The sequence below is a fragment of the Taudactylus pleione genome, unplaced genomic scaffold (genome assembly GCF_031769625.1).
Source record: "Taudactylus pleione unplaced genomic scaffold, aTauple2 ptg000004l, whole genome shotgun sequence".
NCBI classification, from domain to species: domain Eukaryota; kingdom Metazoa; phylum Chordata; class Amphibia; order Anura; family Myobatrachidae; genus Taudactylus; species Taudactylus pleione.
Window position 1 is genome coordinate 4,941,277 of NW_028284407.1, and position 25,815 is coordinate 4,967,091.

Consider the following 25,815-nt stretch of genomic DNA (forward strand, 5'->3'; position numbering starts at 1 on the left):
TAATAACCTTATAGGCTAAAAAGAACCAATCGCAAAACTAAAAGCTAATCTACCTAGTAAAAATATTACTAGCCAATCACAAAAATAGCTCGCGTCAAGGTGCAGAAACAAGGTAAATGTAATGGCTGAATGTGAAATACTTGGTGACCATGAGATGGAACCTTTTATCCAGATGTCCATTATCCAGAAGGTTTAGAAACCAAAGAATAGCAAGTTGGAGGTATGAATTTTTGTTTACATACAGGTTCGATTGACACCACAAACTTCCTGCATCAGGAACCTGACGTCAATATGTAGCTAACTCCGTTAGCTGTGGAAGCTGCTGGAACGGTTTCCGGTGGCTTTGCACGTTATGTCACGGAATTCTGCCTATGGAGGTGGAAGCAGATTCAGCCTACCATAACTTGTTGATAAACACTTAGGTATCTCCTATGTGCTGCTAGGGAACCTAGTAGGGAAGCCAATCCTGACTCTTTTTTCAATCCCGGGATTGAGTTGATCAATGAAAAAACATTCATTGACTCACCCTCCACTGTCCAGTCCAGAAGGCAGCACTAGTCGGCACAACAGGCAGTGGCTGGCACACTTGCAGCTGCGGTGCCGGAACTCTCCATCCTCTCTCCACTGGCTTCATTCAGTTGCTTCAGGGGCTCACACTGTGAGTCAGTGCTCACCTCCACTAGTGGGCAAACGAGGCTGTTGTGGGGCGGGCTGGGGCAGGTGGCTGCACAGCATGACCTCTGATGTCACGCCCGATCAAGCTGGGTACACACCTATACAATCATCGGGCCGTTCATCCAATATCGAGAGAACGGCCATTGGATTGTATAGGTGTGTACCCTGTCCCGATGCAGGAGCGTTAGTCGATAAATGGCTTTTAACGCCCATGCAACGGTCGGCATCTAATGTACAGTTTAATATTCGTCGGTCCGACCTCCCGATCCCATAGAAGCCCGTACACACTGTGCTATGTCTGCACAGTGTGTACGCGGCTGACGGGTTCAAACTGGGAAAGACTGCACGGCTGATTGGGACAGTTTTACCAGATCAGCCTGCAATCATAAAAGTGTGTACCCAGCTTCAGCCGCAGAGCCTACCCTCTGAACTGCCTGTTCCGCCCGGCTGGGGTAGTACGCTCTGTGTCAGCGATGCCCGGCTAAACTTGGCCTCACCAGAACCTAGCTCTTTCCACTATCTGTCTTAGTCTGTGGCTTTGACTCTCCTACTCCTCTCACAACGTCATGGCACTGCCCCTTTCATATGTTTTGTACGCAATCTTTTACACAATTATGCAAGTGGTCAGTTCCTGATCTCCAGAAATATTCTGTGTGCATTGAGATGATCTGCTTGGCTACCTGTTGTTCTATTCCATTGTGGCAATGTTTAGGTTTCTTGGTTGGCAACCTGACTGCCACATTCCTTCTGTGTGCAGTGTAACCCTTTCATGGAAAGGCCTCCTATAGAGCTACTGGTGTTATAAACATTTCTAGTTCTGTCATTTTAAAGGACCACGAAGCCTAAAATACAAGTTGACTAATACATGCCTCCCAACTTTTCAATGTCTTCAATGTAGCTCATGCACCGCAAATGGTGGTGTAGCCACATTACGATGCAGCTGGTCAGCGCAAAATAAAACAGGGACATAAAAATGTAAACTAAAGACAGTTAATAACAGATTTTGCCATAGCTGGTTCCTGGCTTTATTCAGAGCCGAACACAACGCAGATGTTTGCGTAGATGAGCGAAAATAGTGCATTAAAAATTCCTGAAATCAACTACGATGCAAAGGTGTCAGGGATCGGGTGTCAGGGATGGTATCAGAAGTGGCGGAGAAGTGTTGCCCGTTACTGGGTGGTGCCTGAGAGGTGACTACTAGTGCACGCAAATGTTTTTCTTTTGGTGGGCGTACTATGGGAGTGTCGCGGCCGTGTTAATGCAAGCAGCCACGTTCACAGACGCACAGCCACAAGCACAGGAGGCCGTGCTCAGGTGGAGACACGGCCCCTGCCATAGGGCTGGTGCAATTTTCAATGGTGCGACCGATGATGACATATAAGGATGCACCAATCAGTATCACAGCTTGCACGGACACTAAAAGTGGACGTCTCAGTCCTTGCACACTCGGCCGCACGAGTGTATACGAGGGAAGAAGTTTATAGGCCATTTTCATAAAGTCGCAGACAGGCGACCACCAATATACAGTGCTGCGTGCGCTTTTACGAGCGACCCCAGAATGTGATTTGTGCATGAAGGGAGACTTTGTTGGCTGCTCTGTAATTGTATTGAGCTCATAATACTGTTTTATCTTCCTGGCCTGGCACTGTACCAGAATCTAAAGTGGGGTACACACCTGACCGACTCAGCGTCCGTCCAGCTGATCAAGCGACTGCTTTGATAAGTCCCTACACACTTGCCAGTTGACCTCTCAATATGTCTGGTTGGTCGCCCTTACACAACGGCAGATGCGTACGATATATTATCTTCCGCGCTGCACAGCCGACACAATATATATCTGTGAACGACGTTGTTCACAGATATATTGTACATACACATGTGTTGACGCACTGAACGATATATCGTACAATGAGTACCAAGTGTGACCTTCTTGTTCTTCCTCCTTGATTATTTATCGATTACTATACTTTGGGCCTCATTTACTAATGAGTTTCATCACCAAAACGAGTGATAAATGTCACTGTGTATGATAAATGGTGCTCCAGCCAATCAGCTCCCAACTGTCATTTTTCTAACAGTTAACAGTTGGGAGGTGATTGGCTGGAGCACCATTTATCATACACAGTGACATTTATCACTCGTTTTAGTGATCACACTCAGTAAATGGAGGCCTATGTTTGTTTGTTAACATTTATATGGAACCAGCATATTCCATTTGTGCTTTCCCATGTTATAGTATCTTTGCATTCACTGTGACTCAATTTGGTAGATTTCCAAGTGTCATGCTCTTTACGAGACATTTTCACAAGGTTGTTTGCACAAAGCACACAACTATGACTGTTGTACATGTATTTATTTTTTCTCTCTCTTTGTAAAGTATGTTGTTGTTGTTTGGAATTTATGTATTCTAAATAGGTGTCAGATCATTGCTTCTGAAGTTAATTCTATTTTTAGTGTATCAACTGTGAAAAATAATGTTCCAGGGGACACTATATTTTCTGAAAATGAAACTTTCCAAATCCTCTCTGCTCCACTACATTGTGTGCCATGTGACTGTGGTTGCCATGGTAGTCACATAACACTATGCAAACTGCGCGGCATTCTAAAACTTTAGTAGCAGCCTGAAGAAACAAACCAAAGAAAATTGTCATTACCAAAATTCCTTTTTATAGCCCGTCACATTTATGTTAAACCCCTCTCCCCCCCCCCATCCAAACTCCTCTTTGCTCATTATAATATTAATATATCGACAGAGTTATGTGTCACAGCAGAATATTGGGTAAATAATTATAACTTTATCTTCAGGGTCAACCTTGTTAAATTTGTTCATCCTGCACCAACGATGGCAACAGTTACAGGTGGAATTCTGGGAAATATTTCAAAATGTACTGAATGTTTGCAGCATATGATTAGGTACCATGGTCACAGTTGACCTCATAGCCCCTTCCCTATTTAAATGTTGTACCCCGAGAGTACTGTAGTGCTGTTCCTGTTATCCCTTCTGGGTAGATACATTATATAAATAGATGTGTTCTGGTACAGCCATGCAACCTGTACACTTATATACGTGTATTCATTCTGTTAGTTTTGTTACCTTCATTGAACTGTTTGTGGACCAGCAGAAATTCTTCTATACAGCTAGATAGTCGTGTAGCATAATAAAAAAACAGTATAGTGGCCGGGATGTACTAAATGGAAAATGCCGTAAAACCCCAGTTTTCGGGGTTTTACCACATTTTCCATATGTATCATCAGCTGGCTGCCGGGGCTTCGATGCGGAGGGTATCATCAGCCTTTGCTGGCGAGACCCTATAGAAACCTATGAGCTTCTACCGCATTGCACTGGTACGAGGGATCAGATCCGACCCCTCCCAGCATGCCCCGCGGTCGCCACGTCACTCTGCTCATGCGCAGGTGGACTCCCAGGTCATAAACCCAGAAGTCCACTGAACAGCGCTTATCACAAAGGACAGCTCTTATCGGAAGAGCTGTCCTTTGCGGTACTGAGCGCATATGTTAGTACATATGCAATCAGTAGGTATGCGATGCATGGCGGGATGTACTCCACACGGTTAGTACATCCCGTCCATAATCTTAAACGATTTCTCCACCTAAACTTCTATAATAATTGTATTGATTATGAGTAGTGCACAGGAAGTAGCCCGAGTTCCTCTGTAGTCTGGTGAACTGGTGCCTTCTCATGCTCCCAGTGGCTGTTGATCATGGTGGCTGTTCCTACGATAAATTCCTGCTCTATTTCATCTAATGTTTGATGTCCCTACCCCTCTGAGCATGGCTTAACATGTGCGATACAAGCCACACACTGTATTGACTTAGGGGCTAATTCAGAAATGCAGATTCCCGATTATCGTAAATCTGCACGTGCGCAGGACCCGTTCAGCTCATATGCGTAACAGGTTCTGTGTGATCGCACGCAGCTCTTGTTGTGCCTCTGCCTGATTGACAGACAGAGGTATTTAAGGGGCGGGGACGGCCGGCATTCCCGGAAACGGGGGCGTGTTGTCCCAGTTTTCCGGGAGTGGCAAAGCCAGGGGCTGCATCCACGGACCAGCCTGCGTAAACTGAGGATTACTCAGCTGGCCAGCAGCCTGGTCACAATCGCGATGGTTATTCCAGTCTGCGACCTCGGTCGCAATGCTGGGATGGCAAATGCAGCAGGGGGTGTCAGGCAACACTCTCTGCATTTACATTTTTGCAAGGCCGAAATTGCAAAGCTGCTTGCGTGGAGATCAAAAAACCACCAAAAAAGAGCGAGGTGATAGTGGCTGCCACAGATCAATTTGATCTTCCTTCTAAATCACTGTTAATAAATGTAGAATACTTTGGTCAGATCTTACACGGCGCACACGGGAAAAGTTATAGGGTGGGAAATGGATAGAGGGTATGAACAGTGCTATATAAGATAAATTTCTATGCTGTATAGATCGTATAATGAAAGAAAGTAATGAATCAGGGCCCTCCTACATGAAAATGGAGCGGCCTCTTGGACGCTCGCATAGCTGGGTGTCGCTGCCGCAAGCCCTGGAGTGATTTTGGCTCTATCAGAGCCAAAATCACTCCCACTGACATCACTACTGATGTCAGTGGGGCCGGCTTCAGACGGTAGGCGTTCCCATGGGAATGCTTCCGTCTGGCAGCCACGCCCCCGGAACGCCCACCAAAGGGGGCGTGCTGTCAATCAACATCGACAGCACGCCCCCTTTGGTGCGAGACCCGGAGCGACGGCTACCCCGACGCTAGCCGGGTCTCGCTCATGCGCACGACGGAGCTCCCTCCATCGTGCGCATGTGCAGTAGGGCACAATCGACCCGCTTGCGAGCGTCCTGCACTCGCGAGCGGGTCTGAATCAGGCCCTAAGTTTCTATCCGTCCATTTATTTTACAAAAAAAAACACAATTACATATAAAATATTAATATATAGGTTGTAGTGTAATATGCTGGTGTGTGAATGAGAGATCTTATGTTGAATATATACCAGATATTATAAAAGTAATATGATAAGAATAAATATGATAAGAATAAATGTGAGTCAATAAATATCAAAGACAGCTCCAGAAATACACTGTGCACATAGAAAATATTTTCAGTAACAATGTCTTTGAATGTTGCTATAAAATGGCAACAATGTTTTATTCCCACAGGTAGATCTTTTGGTGGGACTTATGATATATTTCTCAGTTGTAACTCCAATGAAAAATGAAAAAAATGCAAAAAAATTAAAATAAAATTAAAAGTTTGAAATAATAAAAATTACACAAAAAAGGAATTTATATATATATATATATATATATATATATATATATACATATATATTGTCAGTAGTAAGTCCTGCCTGTGCGCGCACCTCCTACCTCAATCCATGTATGGGTGTCCCTTATAGATCCTGGTGTGGAGATGGCGGGTAGTCGACTAGATACCCGTGTTGCTCGCTCCCGTCTGCTGGGGCTTTGCTCCCGCCTGACCGCAACAGAAGAATCGTCGCTGTGCAGGCACTTCAGTAGGTGTCTGTGTGTGCTGATTCTTCTGCGAAGTCCGGATGGTCTGTATACACAGCCTGGTCATGCAAAGCTGAGCTCTTGCTTACATGGCCAGGTTTGCACGTTGTCCCGGTGTATGCTCTGACTTCCAGATTCTCAATTGGAATGTGCAATCTTGTTGGGTGTGTCCAACGCGTTTCTCCCGGTCTGGGCTTCGTCAGGGACAATGGTGGTTGTGTCCATAATGTGGGTGTTCCTCTTTAAATAGCGCTCTCAATAAATTGTGTTTAATTGACAGAAAACTTTCATTAAAAATATATTAAGAGCACCTTTTCCACTTTCTCTATATCAGAGCATCACTGTGTCTTTATATTAATAGTGTTGAGAAATTAGATAAAGACAATAAATAATGAATATTTGGGTTTAAATAATATGGGATATAAATATAGAAAATTGTTTAAAAGATATGTTTGTATGTTTATATATGTACATATATATATATATATATATATATATACACAACTAAAAAATGGATAAGAAAGTGTACCTATGAAATGGAATAAATAATTGAAATAAATATATAATATATGTTAGCATAAGAGTTTATCACAACCATGAGTTAACGTATGTTAAAATATAATAAACTAGATTAAATAGTAAATGAAATAAATATATATAAGAATAAATCACGACCATGAGTGAACATTTGTTATGATTGGATCTTCCGTGAATCTGTAAACTTTGTTATGCTTTTGCATATGTATTAAATGTGTGAATCCTATTCTACTTGATACTATATAAAGATCCTCATCATTACAATCATGGTCCAAAGTTCTTTTAATATTCCACTTTGTCCATATATCGTTTAGGGTAAATGTCTTCCTTACAAGCTTGTAAGTATCAAAGTTGAGTGCATCTTCCTTTCGTCTTCCTATATTGTCTCATAGTCACTATATAGATATTATTTTCTTTTTTTGTGTTTCCCTCTTCTTATCGTTGAAGGTTTTCATAGAGTTCCAGATTATTCTAGACACATGGGGCCATGGCTCTGGAGGTTCCCAAAGGGGTTAAGAGCAGATGTCTAACTGGCTTACAGTACCTGGGTTTCATGGGGGGTCTCCCTTCCCATTACTGTACAGGCCCACCCTTCTTAGCTTCCAAGTTCGGATGGAGATGTTGGGCGTAACCAGGGTGGTATGACTAACATGCTCTCTGCCCACTGGAGCCTCCCCAGAGTGTATGTTACCCCTCATCTCAAGAAATGAACAAGTTCAAAATCGATGTTAAGTCCATGTGGGGTTAATGTCTTCAGTCCAAAGATTCATTTACTTTCCTCTTTGGACATAGAAATAATGTAATTTCCTCCTCTCCAAGAGGGTTTCACCTGTGCAATTGCTTGGAAGGATAATGTGCTTAGGTCCTTATTGTGATGTATTCTGAAATGTTCGGAGACACTGTGGGTTTGCAGTCCATTGCTGATATTTCTTATATGTTCTCCCAATCATACCTTCAGTGTTCTTATAGTCTTTCCAACATATTGTAATCTGCAAGGGCATGTTAGCAGATAGATGATCCCTTTAGATTCACAACTTAATCTGTCTTTAATTTTGAACTTTTGGTAATTTTACATGTGAAGTCTTGGATAGGGATGGTAGATTTCTTTCCCGTTGTTTTGCACGCTTTGCATTGATTACAGAAATAAAAACCTGGTTTTCTGATGTATCGGATAAGGCAAAAGAAACTTGGTTGAACAATAGTCTGATCTTTAATTATTGATAGATGACTTTTGACCAGTTGTTGTGTGATGTTTGGTGCTCTCCTGTATACAAAACTTGGCTTATCTCTCAAAAATGTTTTGAGAAGATCATCTTTCAATAGAATATGCCAATTTTTCCGTAGAATACGTTCAAGGTCTTTATGTTGATTGCTGTATTGTGTTATAAAAAAAGATTGTTGCTGATCCAGACTTTTTTTTCTCTTTAGACGTCAAGAGTTCCCTTCTTTCTGTTTTTTTTGCTTCTTGAAAAGAGGATTCCACAAGAGTTTTTTTTATCATATTTCTGTTCTATGAATTTATTCTTTAGAAGTGTTGCTTGTTGTTCAAATGATTCGATTTTGGAGCAGTTTCTTCGAATTCTTTTAAATTGCCCCTTGGGTATACTCTTAATCCAGTTATTGTGATGATTGCTGGTTGGTGGAATAAATGTGTGACAGTCCACCTGCTTGGTAAATGTCTTGGTATGTATTTCACCATTTTCCACATATATGGTCAAATCAAGAAAATCAATGGTATGTGTACTTGAGACAGCGGTGAATTCTGAGTTGCAGTTGTTTGTATTAATATAGGTTCTTCTTGTGTTCCCTTCCATACCATGACCACATTGTCTATGTACCTTTTCCATAGAATAATGTTGTCCCTGTAGGGATTATTATTCCATATAGTATTGGACTTCCAATGCCCCATAAACATGTTCGCGTAACTTGGTGCAGATTTCGTACCCATCGCCGTCCCGCGAACCTGTCTATGGTGGGAGCCCCCATACCAGAAATAATTGTGCTGTAGAATGAAAAGAATTACTGTTTTGATAAATTCTATTTGTTTGTCTGGGATCTTGTCATGGGCTTTTAAGATGGTTTCCTCCGCTTCACATCCTTTTTCCTGCTCAATGCATGTGTAGAGTGCTTTCACATCATAGGCTGCCAGCAGATATCCATCTTCCCATTTTAATTAATTAAGTAGTTCAAGAATTTGCCTAGTGTCCTTCAGGTGACTCTGTTGTATTGTAATATTACATATGGTTGTAATATCTGGTCTATATATTCGGACAGTTTTGTGGTGAGTGATGATATTAATGATACTATAGGACGTCCAGGTGGATTATTGCAGTCCTTGTGAATTTTTGGAAGGAAATAAAACACTGGCATTCCTGGATATGTTTGTGTAAGATAGTTATATTCTTGTTTATTATGTTTTCTCTTATTCCCTCTTCTAGTAAAGTGTCCAATTCCTTCTTAGATTTCTCTGTGGGATCTGCTGGAAGAGGTTCATAGGTATCACGATCTGAGAGTAATCTTCTTGCTTCTTGGTCATACTTTTTCACGTCCATAATCACAATGCCCCCCCCCCTCCCTTTGTCCACAGGTTTGATCACTATGGATTTGTTCTCCTATAGTGCTTTAATGGCTTTCTTCTCTTCCTTGGAAATATTGGTATTGTGGTATTTTTTTATTTTTTCCTTTTTTTGTCTATATTTCTCCAATTCCATTTCTACTGCTTTTTGAAAAGTCTCTATAAATGCTCCTCTGATGTACGTAGGATAAAATATGGAATTTTCCTTTAAATTCGAGTGAGTATAGGGGTCTTGTTCTTCAACTTCGGAAGTTCTGTTAAGATTTTTCTTAAGAAAGAATTTTTTACACACCAGGATCTATAAGGGACACCCATACATGGATTGAGGTAGGAGGTGTGCGCACAGACAGGACTTACTACTGACACCTCCTCACCCTGCTCCCCTTTTTTTTCCTCCTCCCATAAGAAACATTCTCATATATCTAAAAAAATTGTTTTATATATATATATATATATATATATATATATATATATATATAAAACAATTTTTTTCCTTTTTTGTGTAATCAAGGACAGAATTGATAATATCCGAAATGAAATGGTATGTTCTTCCTCAGCTAGTGACCTACTCAATTCTCTACCTGAACCCTCTGGCACATTCTCTTTATTTGACCCCACAAATGAAGATGAAGTATCTACACTCTTCTCATCCTCCTACTCTATTACCTTTCCTCTAGATCCTATACCCTCAAAAATCAGTAAAGCTCTGTCTCCTGTGCTTATCCCAACCCTAACTAAAATCTGTAATCTCTCTCTCTCTACTGGCATCTTTCCATCACCGTTCAAGCATGCAGTGATTACTCCCATTCTGAAAAAACAAAATTCTGACCCTAACACTCTCTCAAATTACCGTCCTATCTCCCAGCTCCCATGCCCCTCCAAGCTACTGGAGAGACTTGTCTACACCCGCCTCACACACTTTCTTAACACCCACAACTTATTGGACCCACTTCAGTCTGGCTTTCGTTCCCAGCACTCCACAGAGACAGCACTGACTAAGGTAGTAAATGATCTGGTCACTGCCAAGGCTAAAGGCCATTACTCACTCCTAATTCTTCTAGATCTCTCTGCTGCTTTTGACACTGTTGACCACTCTCTCTTCTCATACAAACATTACAATCCCTAGGTCTTAAGGACACAGCTCTTTCTTGGTTCTCTTCCTACCTATCTGATCGCTCTTTTTCTGTTTGTTTTTCTGATTCTGCCTCCTCTTCGCTACCTCTATCAGTTGGAGTACCGCAAGGCTCTGTCTTAGGTCCTTTGCTATTCTCAATCTATACCACCTCTCTTGGCAAACTAATCCGCTCTTTTGGATTTCAGTACCATCTGTATGCAGATGATACTCAAATCTACCTATCATCTCCAGATTTATCACCATCTCTATTGGTCCGTGTCACTGAATGTATTTCTGCCATTTCATCTTGGATGTCATCTCGCCTCCTGAAACTTAATATTTCCACCGGCCAATAACAGTTACCAACCTGATCTCTTTATCAATGTTGATAACTCAACAATCCACCCCACCCCACAAGCTCGCTGCCTTGGTGTCATCCTTGATTCTGAACTGTCCTTTGTTCCCCACATTCAATCTGTCTCAAAATCATGTTACATACATCTAAAAAACATATACAAAATTCGACCATATCTCACACAAGACACTGCAAAAACTCTAATCCATGCACTCATTTCCCGCATTGACTATTGCAATAGTCTCCTTACTGGTCTTCCCAAAAACAGGCTATCGCCATTACAATCCATTATGAATGCAGCTGCGAGGCTTATCTTCCTTGCCAAACGTTCATCGTCTGCTGCCCCACTCTGTCAGTCCCTGCATTGGTTGCCGGATTTCTACCGTATTCAATACAAAATACTGTTACTTACACATAAGGCCATTAACCGAATTACACCAACATACATCTCTTCACTCATCTCAAAATATCTCCCAACCCGACCTCTCCGCTCAGCGCAAGATCTGCGTCTCTCATCCCCTCGCATTACTTGCTCCCATTTACGGTTACAGGACTTTCTTCGGGCTGCACCCACTCTATGGAATACCTTACCACACACAATAAGACTTACATCTAGTATTCAATCCTTCAAGCGTTCCCTGAAAACTCACCTCTTCAGACAAGCTTATCAGATTCCAGAACTGATCACATAACCTTCGTAGCTTCCATGTCTTATTACATCCCCTCTCACAGTCCACACATAACCTCACATATTGTCTTTCTATTACATACTCCTGACATTTGGCCGACATTCCTGTGTGACTGGATCATGCAGCCCACAAAAACTCTGCAGTCTGGCTGGACCAAATTGCAATATATAGCACCTATCCCTGTGTATCAATGCCTATTTCCCTATAGATTGTAAGCTTGCAAGCAGGGCCCTCTTACCTTTATGTCTGTCTGTTATTACCTTGTTTTGTTCTATAAATGTTTCCAATTGTAAAGCGCAACGGAATATGCTGCGCTATATAAGAAACTGCTAATAAATAAATAATACATTTTTTTTATTATTTCAAACTTTTAATTTTATTTTTATTTTTTTGCATTTTTTCATTGTTCATTGGAGTTACAACTGAGAAATATGTCATAAGTCCCACCAAAAGATCTACCTGTGGGAATAAGACATTGTTGCCATTTTATAGCAACATTCAAAGACATTGTTACTGAAAATATTTTCTATGTAAAGTGTATTTCTGGAGCTGTCTTTGATATTTATTGACTCACATTTATTCTTATCATATTTATTCTTATCATATTACTTTTATAATATCTGGTATATATTCGACATAATGTCTCTCATTCACACACCAGCATATTACACTACAACCTATATATTAATATTTTATATGTAATTGTGTTTTTTTTAATAAAATAAATGGACGGACAGAAACTTATTCATTACTTTCTTTCATTATACGATCTATACAGCATAGAAATTTATCTTATATAGCACTGTTCATACCCTCTATCCATTTCCCACCCTATAACTTTTCCTGTGTGCGCCCTATAAGATCTAGCCCAAGTATTCTAGCTTTGCAATTCTGTCCACTACTGAATCACCTCCTTAGTACATTGGTAGACTAAATACTACTGGTAATTACCACAATGGAGCTGATTCAGAGTTGGTCACAATATGGGTGTAATTTATGCTACAAAATACACACAAGGGTCCTGATTCATATTTTGAAGCAAATACAAAAAAAGGAGCAAAATAGAGGAGCAATTTGCACCTTGGTAAAACATCTGGTTTGGGTATTACAACCTGCAGCCAATCGCAGCATTTTGTTCAGAGCAGCACCAATTGTTACAGAACATGAGTGAGCTGATCTTGTGGGATACAGTAACCTGTCCAGCCTATGTAATTGTGTACGTGGCGCGCAATCTTGGCATATGAGGAGGCCAGTAGAGGCAGCAGGAAGCCGCAGACAGAGTTGGGCAGTGGAAGAAGTAAAGTGATGCAAGACCACATAGATAAGTGTGGTGACTCCTCTAGGGTCGCCACCCATCCGGGATTACTACTGACAATCCATAAATCAGGATATCTGTCTGGAGTGCAGGTAATCCCTGGTGGGTAGTGTTCAGAAATCTATATTTTCCCACACACACCTGTGTCACAGCGCTCACAGTCTCGAGAGCACCTCAAACCTGTCTCTTCCTGCCTGTTGCCCGCCTTCTCTGAAAGGTAATGCATATAAGGGGTATGAGGGGGCTCTGGTTTATAAAGTCGTATATGGTGGAGGGGTGATGCATATAAGGGGAATGAGAGGGTTCTGCCATACATAGGGGCAAGTGGAAGAGGTGTGAATCACATAGGGGTCATGAGGGGGATCTGATGGCATATAAAGGGGCATGTGGTTAAGGGTGATAGATATTAGGAATATGGGGGGCTCTGGCATTTTAAGGGGCATGTAGCGCAGAGGGTGTATAAAGGGGCATGTGGAGGGTTCTCATGGCATAAAGATGCATAGGAGGGCTCTGATGTCATATAAAAAGCATGAATGGGCTCTGATCACATATAAAGAGGCACATGGGACTCTGATGGCATATAAGGTGAATGTGAAGCAGAGGGCATATAAAGGGCACCCTGCTACACAGATGCAGGGGCTGTGAGGCAGCGACTACCAGCCACTACCAGGGCCCTGATCCCTGGGGACTGCATTGCTCGCATACCCCTCCCTATGGCCCAGTACACAGGACACATAAAGAAGCCAAATGTACAAAAACATTAACATTATTATGATATTATTGTGATACTTTTTAAAAAAAAAGAACATCAGAATGTATTAACTTTTATCATTAAACGTATTCCAGTTAAATGTGTGATTTTGTACGATTTGAAAAAGTTGCCCACAGTAAATGCATTGTCACAATTAATCACAATAAAAATAAACTTAAAACATACCCTGTATAATCAATTAATAAAAAAAAATTACATTTAGTGTAATGTTTTATTGTACTATTGACAAAAGAAAATACCAAAAAAAATTCAATACTAATAAAATTAGTGCTGGTTTAGCAGTTTTTTTAGCCAACCGTATTAAAGAAAAAAGTAAAAAGATTCTTCATAGAGGGATTTCCAAATTAAAGTATTAGAGTGTCACGAGTGAGTTAGTTTATAAGATTATCAGTGTGACATCTCTATCTACTGTGCTTTATCAAGCAAACTGTATATTATCCAAAGTAATATGTTAAGTGGCTTACTTTGGCATAGCTCCAAAGATGATCTGCTAAAGTGTTCTCAAAATTGTTTGCTCTGGAACTCCCCAAGTAATAAAAGTTCCCCATTTAACTGTAATCCACAGATAACCTGGGTAGAAGTTATTTTTCTGATAAACTTTTTTGATCTGTTTCATGCTGGCCAGACACCCTGCAATATTGGGCAGTTGGCATTATCACAAATCAACCATGATTCATGATAATAATCAGATCAAAATCAAGTATATCATTATCAGACACGTTGGTATATGTGGTTGGAAGGTGGACCAATATAACCTCCATTGGTACGTGACCACATTAACAGGCCAAAGTGTTGATGATGAAATGCTAGGTCTGAGAGCTGATTATCTACATCAGGGATGGGGAATCTCAGGCTTGGGGGCCATATAAGGCCCCCGGAATCATTTGGTCTGGCCCTTGGAGCTTTTTTCTGCTAGCCTCATTTGACTAGCAGGGTGCCTGGAATGGCACCCTGCAGTCAAAATCTATACAGCAGGGCCGCCTGGAGCGTCCTTAGGACACTTCAGATGGTCACACCGCTGCCCTTACAACTCCCCGGTGCATCCTCAGGATGCTTTGGCATTTCTGTAATGACCGGCAATTGTGGCCCTGCCCCTGTGTGACATCACATGGAGGGGGCATGGCCTGCACCAGGCCCGCAAATAATGTTATATATATCAAAATGGCCCTCGGCAGAAAAAAGGTTCCCCATCCCTGATCTACATCATATCTGTGGGGCTGCGTGGGCTGAGTCTTTTTATGTTTTTTTTTTTACAGTAAAGAGGAAAAAAAATGAAAAAGTTGCAATAAAAACATTATACACTTTGTCCCCAAAATCTTCCCAGAGGTGACCTGTTATTCATTAAAATTGTATGGAAAAAGAAAGGTTAGGAACACTGGTATAGTGCGGTTTGCTGTTTGTAAAAGAAATCTAAAAGAAAAGCAATGCATGTATTGAAAGAGAATTATAAATTATATTAATAATTATAAAAAATAACAAATTTGGTAACTGTTTTTTTTGTTTTTGAATTGTCTGTAATGAATATTTTATAAGCTGTTCACCCCATGTCACCTTTTTATTTTATATATTTTTTTAATATGTATTTGCTTTCGTTTTGTTTTCTTTATCGTTAATGGAGTATCTGCCTTATTCTAGCTTTATTGTTTTATTTTAGCTATTGCTGCGTTTGAAATAAGATTATTAGCTTTTAGAGGATGAGTGAAGTCTGTTTAGGTTTGGAATTGTATGACATGCCGGCTGTTTGCCTTTATGCTCAGCATCAGACATACCCCACCTGATGCGCTTCTAATCTCCACACTGTACTGGGAACCAACCTGTGCTTAAGAAGGCGGAATGTTACAAATAGGCCGCATGCAAGATAGTAGACTGAATGCAATGATTACAATCATAAGGGTATCATTTCCCTTTAAATAATAATATGATTGATAGATATACTTATATTATTATTGTTAGTGTTCATATGTAAAGGCTTCACTGTGATAAACCTCGCTGGACAGTGGGGAACATCATACATAAAACACAGGAACATGCAAGGAAGCAATGAGTTCAGTGTATATGTGACGTAACAGAGCAGAGAGCTTACACTCTATTTGGGTAAAGAGGAAAAGCTAATTTGTCCCAAGATTCTCAATCTGCCCAAACCATGCCCATTCTGACATGAAATTGAGGTATACAAGTTCTAAACGTGTGCCTGTTCGATCAACTGAATTAAATACCCCCTTATGTGGTGCTCTTATGAAATTACCGTATTGCAGTGCTTGAGGGTAACCCTTTGATAACTTGGTATTGAGAAATACTTTATGGACTTGGCTGGTTGGACAGCCAGAGAGCAGAACATTTCTGGGTCTTTACTGAGTGCTAAATTGTATCGTGGATTGTGGCAGTTTAATACTCAGAAATAAAATGTCATCATATTCAGTCATTCACAAAGCCAAGGAGATTATTTTCCTGTTAGGAAATCAATTATCTTATCAATTAGATAATATCCTCCCATATTTTTTCAGGACTGCTACATTTTCCAGAAGAGAATTGTCTCCTATTAAAAAGCCACATAGGCAGTCATGCATATGTAGTAATGTCAGAACCAGAACGTGTACATTTTTAGGCTATGGAGTATGGATGTCCCGACTCGGTGCCGATCTGTCAATTTCATTTCCCTTAACAGCTCAAAACAAGTGAGGCTTATTCTTTAGTCTGCCTGAAAGATGACCTACAGGTTATAATATTGAAATTAGACTTGACCACATCTGTGGCCACAAAGAGGATGGAGACCTGTGCGCCAGGCTTTGAAGAGCTGGTTGTCCTACAGTTGGACCAAACTGCCTCATTGCCTGGTGCCCCCTATATATACTGATAGCTTAATAGCACCTGGCAGATACTAGTATTATCACCAGTTGAGGTCCTTACATTGGGTTCCCCCGCAAATAAATCTCCCCTCCGATATTTATTTGAAGACACGCATTCTGGTACTGGTTCTCAGTAGATGGTAATTAAAAAAATATACAGGCCCTGTGAGCAAATTAGATTTATGACAATTAGTTCTATGAATAATAATTTGACTGTTGTGACTAAGGGCTCTATTTGCTACAATCCGCAGTTGTAATGCAGATTGTAGTGTGATATTATCGACTGAATTCGCATTGCGAATTCAGGCAATATCACAGGGATTTACTACAAATCCCTTGCAGGGACAGAGCAAAAAGTACCGTGACAAAGTGCCCGTGCATGCGCCGACCGGCCGCCGCTGCTACCCCCCGGCGCTAAAGGCCCCCCCGCGACCCCCCCTCCCTTAATAGCACTTACCTGCAGTCATCGGTGCTCCGGTGATGTCTTCCATGCCTCCGGTCAGCTGATATCCCATACTGCACTGGGACCCGATCACCTGATGACCGAGCCGCAGTGCACCATGGGAGACCAGCTGACCGGAGGGGAGTCATCACCAGAGCCCCGACAACCGGTCCATGGAGTCAGGTAAGTAAATTCTTTTTTTTTTTTTTTACTTTTTTTTTTATATATATTTTTTAAGCAGAGATCAGCTTGCGGTCTCTTTAGACCACACAGCTGACCACTGGGACCGGCTCCGGGCTCTGCCTTTTAGAGCAGAATAGGAGCCCGGTAACCGGGGAAGACCCTGGATAACGCCACCTCCAGGTGGCGTTATCACAGGGCTTTCCCCGGTATTTTTTTACAATTTATTTTTAGTAACTTTGGTCGGATCACATTTCCCATTACAATTATGGGAAATGCGATCTGCTTACTAAAAATAAGTGATACTTAGGGGGTGGAGCAGAATTTTACGAATGCTACTCCAATTGCTCTGTAATAACTATAGGTGATACTAAAATAATGTGAAAAGGGTGTGAAAACACCCTTTTTCACTTTATTTTAGTAAAAATAATGTTAATAAATAGAGCCCTAAATGCCTCCATGGTCCTGTACGCTGGTTAGAAGCCCTGTTAGATATCTATCTGTCCTGCATGGGACCAATAATTTATGCAGACCCCAAACTTTCAAACACTTCTGAGTCAAACATTATTGTTTCATGTTTGTGCCTTTAAAACCCTCCATGACTGTTTTGTGCCTTTGTGGGTAAGTATGTTGTAGGCAATAAGTAAAATAATTATCCACTGGTTTCTTCAATAGATACCACCTATAATAAAAGAGCAAAATCATAATAAAAAGAGACAATATCTGGCTTTGAAGGACATATGTGTGATCCTGAAAACAAATGTTAAAGTAGTTTTGTGAACCAAGGTTTTTTTCTACTACTCGTTTTTCCTCTTCAGTGACATCAAAGACAAAGTAAAGATCTGACATAAATCAGAAAAAGTAACTTTGCTGTTTTGAACGATTGCAATCAAAGGAAAATGGTTTTTCTAACCACATAAACTACAGTAAGAGAGAGGTCACAGGACAGCTTTACCACCCTGGGATTCGCTGCACTTTAGAAGTGTGTCTAAAAGCCTGTATGAAGCATCTGACACCTGGGGTTTGATTCAATCCTATATGGAAAATGCACACACGACGTTGCTAATGTGCATGTAACATAGCTCTTGCTTGTTAGGTTATTCTCTCAGAACCCACAAAACAACAGGAGGACCTTTATCTGGGTAATTCACAAGTTTCTGTGCCAAAGTTTTGCAGACCGTACAATACAACATTATTCTGTACAGCATCCATTAGCAGGGACAGTCTTACAGTCTTATTTATTTTAGGGTAATATGATTTTCCCAGCCATTCAATTTCATTTACCCTTTCATACCTTTCCTGTGAACCAGCCATGACCAGCCGTGGAATATTCTCTCCTCTATTATACCAAAGCGGCTTATAGGAGTCACTGGGGTCTATTTACTAAGCAGTGTTAGGAGACAGTGAAAAGTGATAAGGTACCAGCCAATCAGCTCCCAACTGTCATCTCACAGGCTGTGTTTGAAAAATGACAGTTGGGAGCTGATTGGCTGGTACCTTATCACTTTTCACTCTGTCTCCTAACACTGCTTAGTAAATTTGACCCCTGAACGTTGTGTCGCCCCCTCTCTGGCAATCATACCTGCTCATTAGTGCAAGTTTTTCTACCATAGTCAGGATACTAAGAGGGCAATATTACTAATAATAGAATGCAACACTTGTTTTACAATGACAGAAATAAAACTTCTGTATTCAGATCAGTTGATAAGATGATATTCAAAATATTTTTAAGACTTTTTATGCTTTTTTAAAGTTTTTTGTAACCTAAATACTTGTGAGTTTGCGGTTTCAGACCACCTGTGTCCAATGCGTTTAGAACAAAAGTAATCTGGGTTCTCACTATAACTCTGCCTTTCCCTACTCATTAAATACAACTCTGAAGATTGGATACTTCATGTTATGGGGCCCATAGTGTACCTCTGCAATGAATTGGAGCAATGCCCCATTCTGCCAAATCCTGGGTCAGGGGATTTGCAAAATCCCATACTTTGGACAATCTCGATTCACCGACCCTGACCCAAATATTATCGGAATTGGCGAGTCTGGGATTGTTAACGTAGTATTTTACCGATCCCCCGAGAAATCGGAAATCATCGGTGTCCAGATCATTTAGATGTGTGTAAATTTGTTGCAACAATGTGAATTGCTCTTCAAATGTTGTAGAAAGGCTGATGTGATATATTTCAATCATAAGGCAGCAAAACAAACAGACAAAAAGATTAACGATGTGTGTAAATTATTTTATTATCTTTTGGGGATTATGGATAAAAAAAGTAGATTGTAATCTTGTGTTATACTGTGCACACAGCTATGGTTCTAGCCTGAGACCCTACTAAGATAGACAATGGTTCTATGGTTGTGTATGAAATGCTCTCACAATATAGGGATCTGTTGCCCTCCTCAACAAGAGAATATGTTTCACACGCATTAATAGGAAGAATCCCCTGGAAAACAAAGACAAGCGTTGGGGAATATATTGGGAAAAACTGGGATCTTTTTTGACTTTTGGCGTTTTCAGACAGAGTAAGTAAAACTGTCTGACATTAATATACAGCATTGGTCTTTTTTTTTTTTTTTTTGACCTTTATGTATAAAAATATAATAGCGATGAATAATATCCATGAAACAACTGGAGTTTTTATCCTTAACTATGTCCATCATCCTCTGTCAGTCATGTGCAGCAGGTTGCTTTGTTGGGTGGAAGGTTCTGCTTATTTGACTAAACAGGCAGGGTTTGGCTGCCAGCTTTGCAGACTTGTGGTTATATTTACTAAACTGCGGGTTTTAGAAGTGGAGATGTTGCCCTGAATTCATACACATGGGCAGTGCCAATGATGTCGCATTAACTCAGAGCAACGTTTTGACCTATATAAGATCCTATAAGGAAAATAAGTTCCCTCAGTGAAAATTTGGGAGAGCTTTAGCTGTCTTTAATGGGTTGTGGAACTACTGTAATATATCACTAAACAATGTATTATGGGGGTCATTCAGACCCACTCGCAAGCGGCAGTACGCTCGCAAGTGGGTCGATGTTCCCCACTGCGCATGCGCACGACGGAGGGAGCTCCGTCGTGCGCATGCACGAGACCCGGACTGCGACGCTCCGGGTCTCGCACCAAAGGGGGTGACTGACAGCACGCCCCTTTTGGTGGGCGTGCCGGGGGCGTGCCTGCCATGGGAACGCCTACCGTCTGAAGCCGGCCCCATTGACATCACTCGTGATGTCAGTGGGAGTGATTTTGGCTCTGATAGAGCCAAAATCACTCCAGGGCTTGTGGCTGGGAAACCCCACCGCAGGGTTTCCCTCGCAAGTCCGATGGTCGCGATGGTCAAGACCATCGCGACCATCTTTTTAGACGCTCGTATATGCTGTGGGTGGTCACCCACACCTATACGAGCGTCCAGGAGGACGCTCCATTTTAATGAAGGAGGGCCCTGATTCAGAGCGAGCGCTCTGGTCAGAGCGTCCGGCTTTGAATCAGGCCCTATGTCTCCTTGGTTCACATCTGTAAATTTCTATTTGGGGATGTTGTGGTCCATTACAGCTTCATGGCATAACAATGGGTTAACTGTAGAATAAAATTAAAGTTTTCTTTTGAATGAGCTAATGCTGTATTTTCTGTTGCTCATATATACAGATATGTCCTCACACATCTAGCCTCAATATGCCACGCAGCGTGACTTGTCTGGCGTGAGTGAGCCGTCAGTTCCCTTGCTACTCTACTAGCTTCGGGCGTCTTTATTGCCGAAAATGCATCTAAGTCGCATTGCGACATGACTAGGAAGCACCAGGAGACTGTGCTGATTAATTTGATATGCGATACTTGTATATCATGTGTGCACCTGAGTCTGTATATGAAGCACCACAGAACTGGGAATGAAAAAAGGAGGGATGTGCAGGCTCGGATAGTTTTCGAGTTTGCACGCCGAGTTCGGATTTTTCCCTCCAAAAAACGTGACTCAGAAAGAGGCAAAACGTCATCTTGCATGGACAAACATCATCATTCCTGGATAAAGTCTTTCCGAGTCCCGTTTTTTGGAGGGAAAAATCCGAACTCGACGTGCAAACTCGAACCTATCCGAGCCTGCACATCCCTAGAAAAAAGCTGCAGCCGCAACATGGTAGCACTTTGTATACAGATTCAGAGACTCAGGTGCGCACAGATATACAAGTGCTGCATATCAAATTAATCAGCACAGTCTCCAGGCTCATCCTAGTCACATCACATTGTGGCTTAAGCTGGGTACACAGTATACGATGTGTACTCAGCAATGCCACTGCCGCCCCCCCTGCCAAAGAGCCGACATATCGGGCAGCCAGTGCGCATTAGATGATCCAGTGCCTGACCGCCCGATATGTCGGCCCCTGCCGTATCCAACTGCGCGGGGTTGTCAGCCGAATCGTCAGGTTAAGCTGCATGTAGGGACAACCTGATGATGTGGCTGACGACACCATGGGAGCGCGCAACAGCCGACACAGTGGGTACACACTACACAATTTGGACGATATGTCGTTCCGATCCGTTGGAATCGGGCATATCGTCTGAGAAATCGTATAGTGTGTGTGCCAGGCTTTAGACGCATTTTTTGCCCGCGGTAGCAGAGTCTCACAGGACCTGGCGCTCTGGGAGGGGCTTTTTGGCACGACTGCAGCAAAGATGTGTAAGGACATATTTGTACATGTACTGAAACAGCACTGAGTGCAGGAAGACAACCTCTCTATACTATAATCAGGCTATTATTATTATTATCATTTATTTATATGGCGCCACAAGTGTTCCACAGCACCTTACAAAATATATAAACAAATACGTGACTAAAGACTTACAGTACAATAGAATGCAGGACAAGGACATGGATAATATACATTGCTACTCTACATTAGCGACCACAACAGCCCACATAAGCAGCAGAACTTAAGCAACCAAGTGTTTGGTGCCCTAGTGGGGAGTAAGAAGTAGATGAAAGTAGGCTATGATAATAGGCTGTCATGACATGCTGTGTCTTATGGATCCACCATTAATCTTTGTGCTTACGTATGAAAAGTCAGCAGATATTCTGAGTATGTAAGTAATCTTGTTTTCTTACTTTCTGTTTACAGGCAGAAATACTTAGTGTGCTCAGTCACAGAAACATCATCCAGTTTTATGGAGCTGTACTTGAACCACCTAATTACTGTATTGTCACAGGTAAGGATGTCCTTTTACAGTCTTATGAGTGTGTGTGTTGGTTACAAATTCATGGCACACATGGAGTTATGAGACAGCCAGCCCAAATAAATACCACAAACTAATCTCATGTTCAGCCTGGTTGTATTTACCATACAGGCAAACTAGGCTGTGCGGACCTGTCTCCACCACCGCTCTCCTCCTGTGCACCGCTATGTCAGTACTCCTAGCAATGGCAGTACCTGTGATCTCATCATTTCCCAGTGGTGCCTCTGCTGTCTGACCAAGCGGCGGGATTGGTCTGTGTGTGACTGGCATGTCCCTGCAGAGCAGAGGGATAAATGGAGAAATGTATGATGATTGTAAATTGCTTTGTAAGAAGAGGCATGAGGAATTAATAATGGCAATAGGCTGTGCATGGTGCCCTATTGAACCTGCATGCATTCTCTTTAAAAAAAATCTGGGAACACTGAGCATTCATTTATGCATAGGAATCTGTAGCTATCTAGGACTACATTCACACCTATGCTTTAAAGGGGGAGATGTATCAAAGCTTGGAGAGCGATAACATACCAACCAATCAGCTCCTAAATGTCATTTTTCAAACATGGCCTGTAAAATGACAGTTAGGAGCTGATTGGTTGGTTCTTTATCTCTCTAAAAGGTTTGATCTATCTTCCCCAAAGTCTAATAAATACCACTCGTAGATGATGTAGATGTAGATTTGCAGAACAGGTAGCATTATAGCATGTAAATATGGTGTATAGGGGTAATGCATCTTCCCTAGAGATGTGAGTGAGTTAGGAGAGTCTGGGTCCTGTGTAGTGTGCAGGACTTGTAGTACAATGTATAGGGGAAATCTTTATAGCTGCTATTTGGAAGAGAAATGTAAGTCTGTATATTTTATGCAATATCCTTTTGCCCTCCTGTGATGATTGTTATACAATATTTATTTCCTGGCTGCGAGCTGTGTCCTTGTGGTATTTTACTCTTTTGTATGCATCTTGCATGTATCACTGAGTACATTTTGCAGATAGAAATCTAGATATGATCATTTTAAATGTGAGTGTGAAGCAGTTGTGTAAGTGCAATTATGCAGTTAGGAGTAACCATTGATTTGGAAGAATTGAATACTAACCACGCAGGCTGACTAATAAAACAGGCATGTCCAGCTTCTGAGGAAAATATTTACTAAAGGTCGATTTTTAATTCATTTTGATCGATTTAAAATCGATCAACATCGATGTAGTATTTCTGGAGCTAAATCACACATTTACTAATACTTAAAAACCAAACCAAAAATTGTCTGTTAATAAATGTGTCATTTAGCCCCAGAAACACAACATCGATTTTGATCAATTTTAAATCAAAATTGAATACAATCGACCTTTAGTAAATATACCCCTGAGTCTGCGATGGTATAGATGTGATGTGTCTGAGTAACGGCCAAGGAGAATGGCGGTTGTGGTGCGGCTCTGTGAATTAAGCAGAGCTGTCATCCTGCGGTGATGTTGTACGTGCATTATGATGTTAGAGCTTAGGCATCGCGCATTGCAAATACACGAAGCGGCTTATGCACTTAGCGGGTAACAGTTTTATACTAGGTTTATTAATAATCCTAGTGTGCATGACAAAGTATTAGAATAACAGAGATAACTGTATTTTGCTTGTGATTTTTATATTCTTTTAGACATTACCAGAAAGTGAAGCCTGTTTATGTAAAGTAACTCCCCTAATCCCTTTGCTTATTAGTGTACCATGGAGTCCTATCCCCACATATAAATATCATTTCCTGTCTTGCTGAAGAATAGCAGAGGTTTTATTACTAGTCCGTTTGCATTTTCCCCAATGATTATATGGAAAAGTTTCAATATTTCATTACTTTATACAAAAAAACGGAATCTTAATAAGTAACTAATATTTTGATGTTACATCATTTTTACACTTTGGGCCTGATTCAGAGCCGGACGTTCTGAAAGAGCGCTCACTCTGAATCAGGGCTTTTTTTTTGTGCAGCCTCCTGGCCGCTCGCTTAGCTATTGCGACCATCTCGACCATCGGGGCTTGCGACGAGACCCTTGTGGTAGGGTCTCGTTCCCGCAAGCCCCAGTGAGCTTTCGGCTCTATTAGAGCCGGAAGTTCACCCACTGACATCACTCGTGATGTCAGTGGGGCCGCCCCTAAGCGACAGGCGTTCCTTCGGGAACGCCTCCGTTTGGCCAGCCACACCTCTTGTTCGCCTCCAAAATGGGGCAAGCTGTCAATCAAAATCGACAGCTACCCCACTTTGGTGCGAGACCCATAGCGACGGAGCGCCCGTCGCTAGCCGGGTCTCGCGCATGTGCACGTCGGAGCCGGCTCTGGCGTGCGCGCGCGATGTGCCAAACATCGACCCGCTCGCGAGCGCATAGCGCTTGCGAGCGGGTCTGAATCAGGCCCTTAATCCACATTTTTTCAAAGCGTTCCTACATGATTTATCTAATGGAATTATAGAGGTATTTTTATATAAACAGACTTTTTCTTTTGTATAAGCCAATTGTGCTCCAAACAACAGTTAAACGGCTCAGTTAAAGCACTACCTCTCTTCTTGTTGCCTTTTCTGTGCGGTCACTACTCTTTGTACATCAGCATAATGCAGCATCATAATTGTCCAAAATGCTACTCCTGCTGTGGAGGAGATGGGTGGATCAGGGTTGCTGAATGCCGAGTTGGGAGCAAAACAGAAAAAAAAAGTTACTTTGCACCTAGACAAAACCATGTTGCACTACAGGTGGGCAGGTGTATAATGTACAGAGAGATTAAGGGGGGAATTCAATTAAGGGCTGAATCTGCCGCCACGCTTTACGGCAGCAGGATCTCGCACACCATAGGGTAGCGTGCACTTTTGTGCGAATCAGACATTTGACCGGCCGGACAAAGGGTGTGAGACGCCGCAGCAATGCAATTCACACCGTTCACCGACAATTGAATTCCCGCCTTAGATGTGAAAGGGGAGTGTCCTAACCCAACTCTAAATTGCAGTGTAAAAATACAGCTGTCCAGCTTTTGCGGGCTACATGCAAAAGCAGCCAGTATTCGCACTCCTTGAATTGCAACATGTTTTTTTCCAGATACTAAGTAAAGGGGCACATCCACTAGCAGACTGTGAAAGGACTGAACGATTACAATGTCGTTTAGTGTAGGCATCCTCCCTCATCCCTGAACATGGGCAATCTGTCGTTATTGGACATTTTTTTCTAATTGTCCTGTTTTTTTTCTTCCAATACTGCATGCCATTTTTTCGAATTTTCCTGTTTATTTCATCCAATACTGCATGCCATTTTTTCGAATTTTACTTTTTTTTTTTTCTTTACTCTCTAATATTTCAAATATAACTTTTGCTCAATCTTTACAATTTTAAATTTCTATCATTGCTTACATATTTAATGTTTATTTATGTACATGTATGTGAGTGTGGGGATACAGATGATCCACCACTGTATATACTGCAATGCAGCACTCACTAACCTTGATAATAACAAACAATAATTGTGAGCCATATTACTCCCGATTATGACCCATTATATCCAAATAAACACAATACTATAAGTACTGGTCTCACACAGTCTCGATTTGCAATTATTGTATTGCC

At 41.5% G+C, this 25,815-nt stretch overlaps 1 protein-coding gene across 4 annotated transcripts in view; it reads left to right on the forward strand.

Moving 5' to 3' along the window:
• Positions 1 to 25,815, forward strand: part of MAP3K20 (mitogen-activated protein kinase kinase kinase 20) — a 196,210-nt gene that overhangs the window by 54,021 nt on the left and 116,374 nt on the right. For all 4 annotated transcript variants that reach the window (XM_088471781.1, XM_088471844.1, XM_088471712.1 and 1 more), the window contains exon 3: positions 22,118 to 22,205. In XM_088471781.1, coding sequence (XP_088327907.1) covers positions 22,118 to 22,205 — 88 coding nt within the window. The remainder of the gene's footprint in view (positions 1 to 22,117; positions 22,206 to 25,815) is intronic.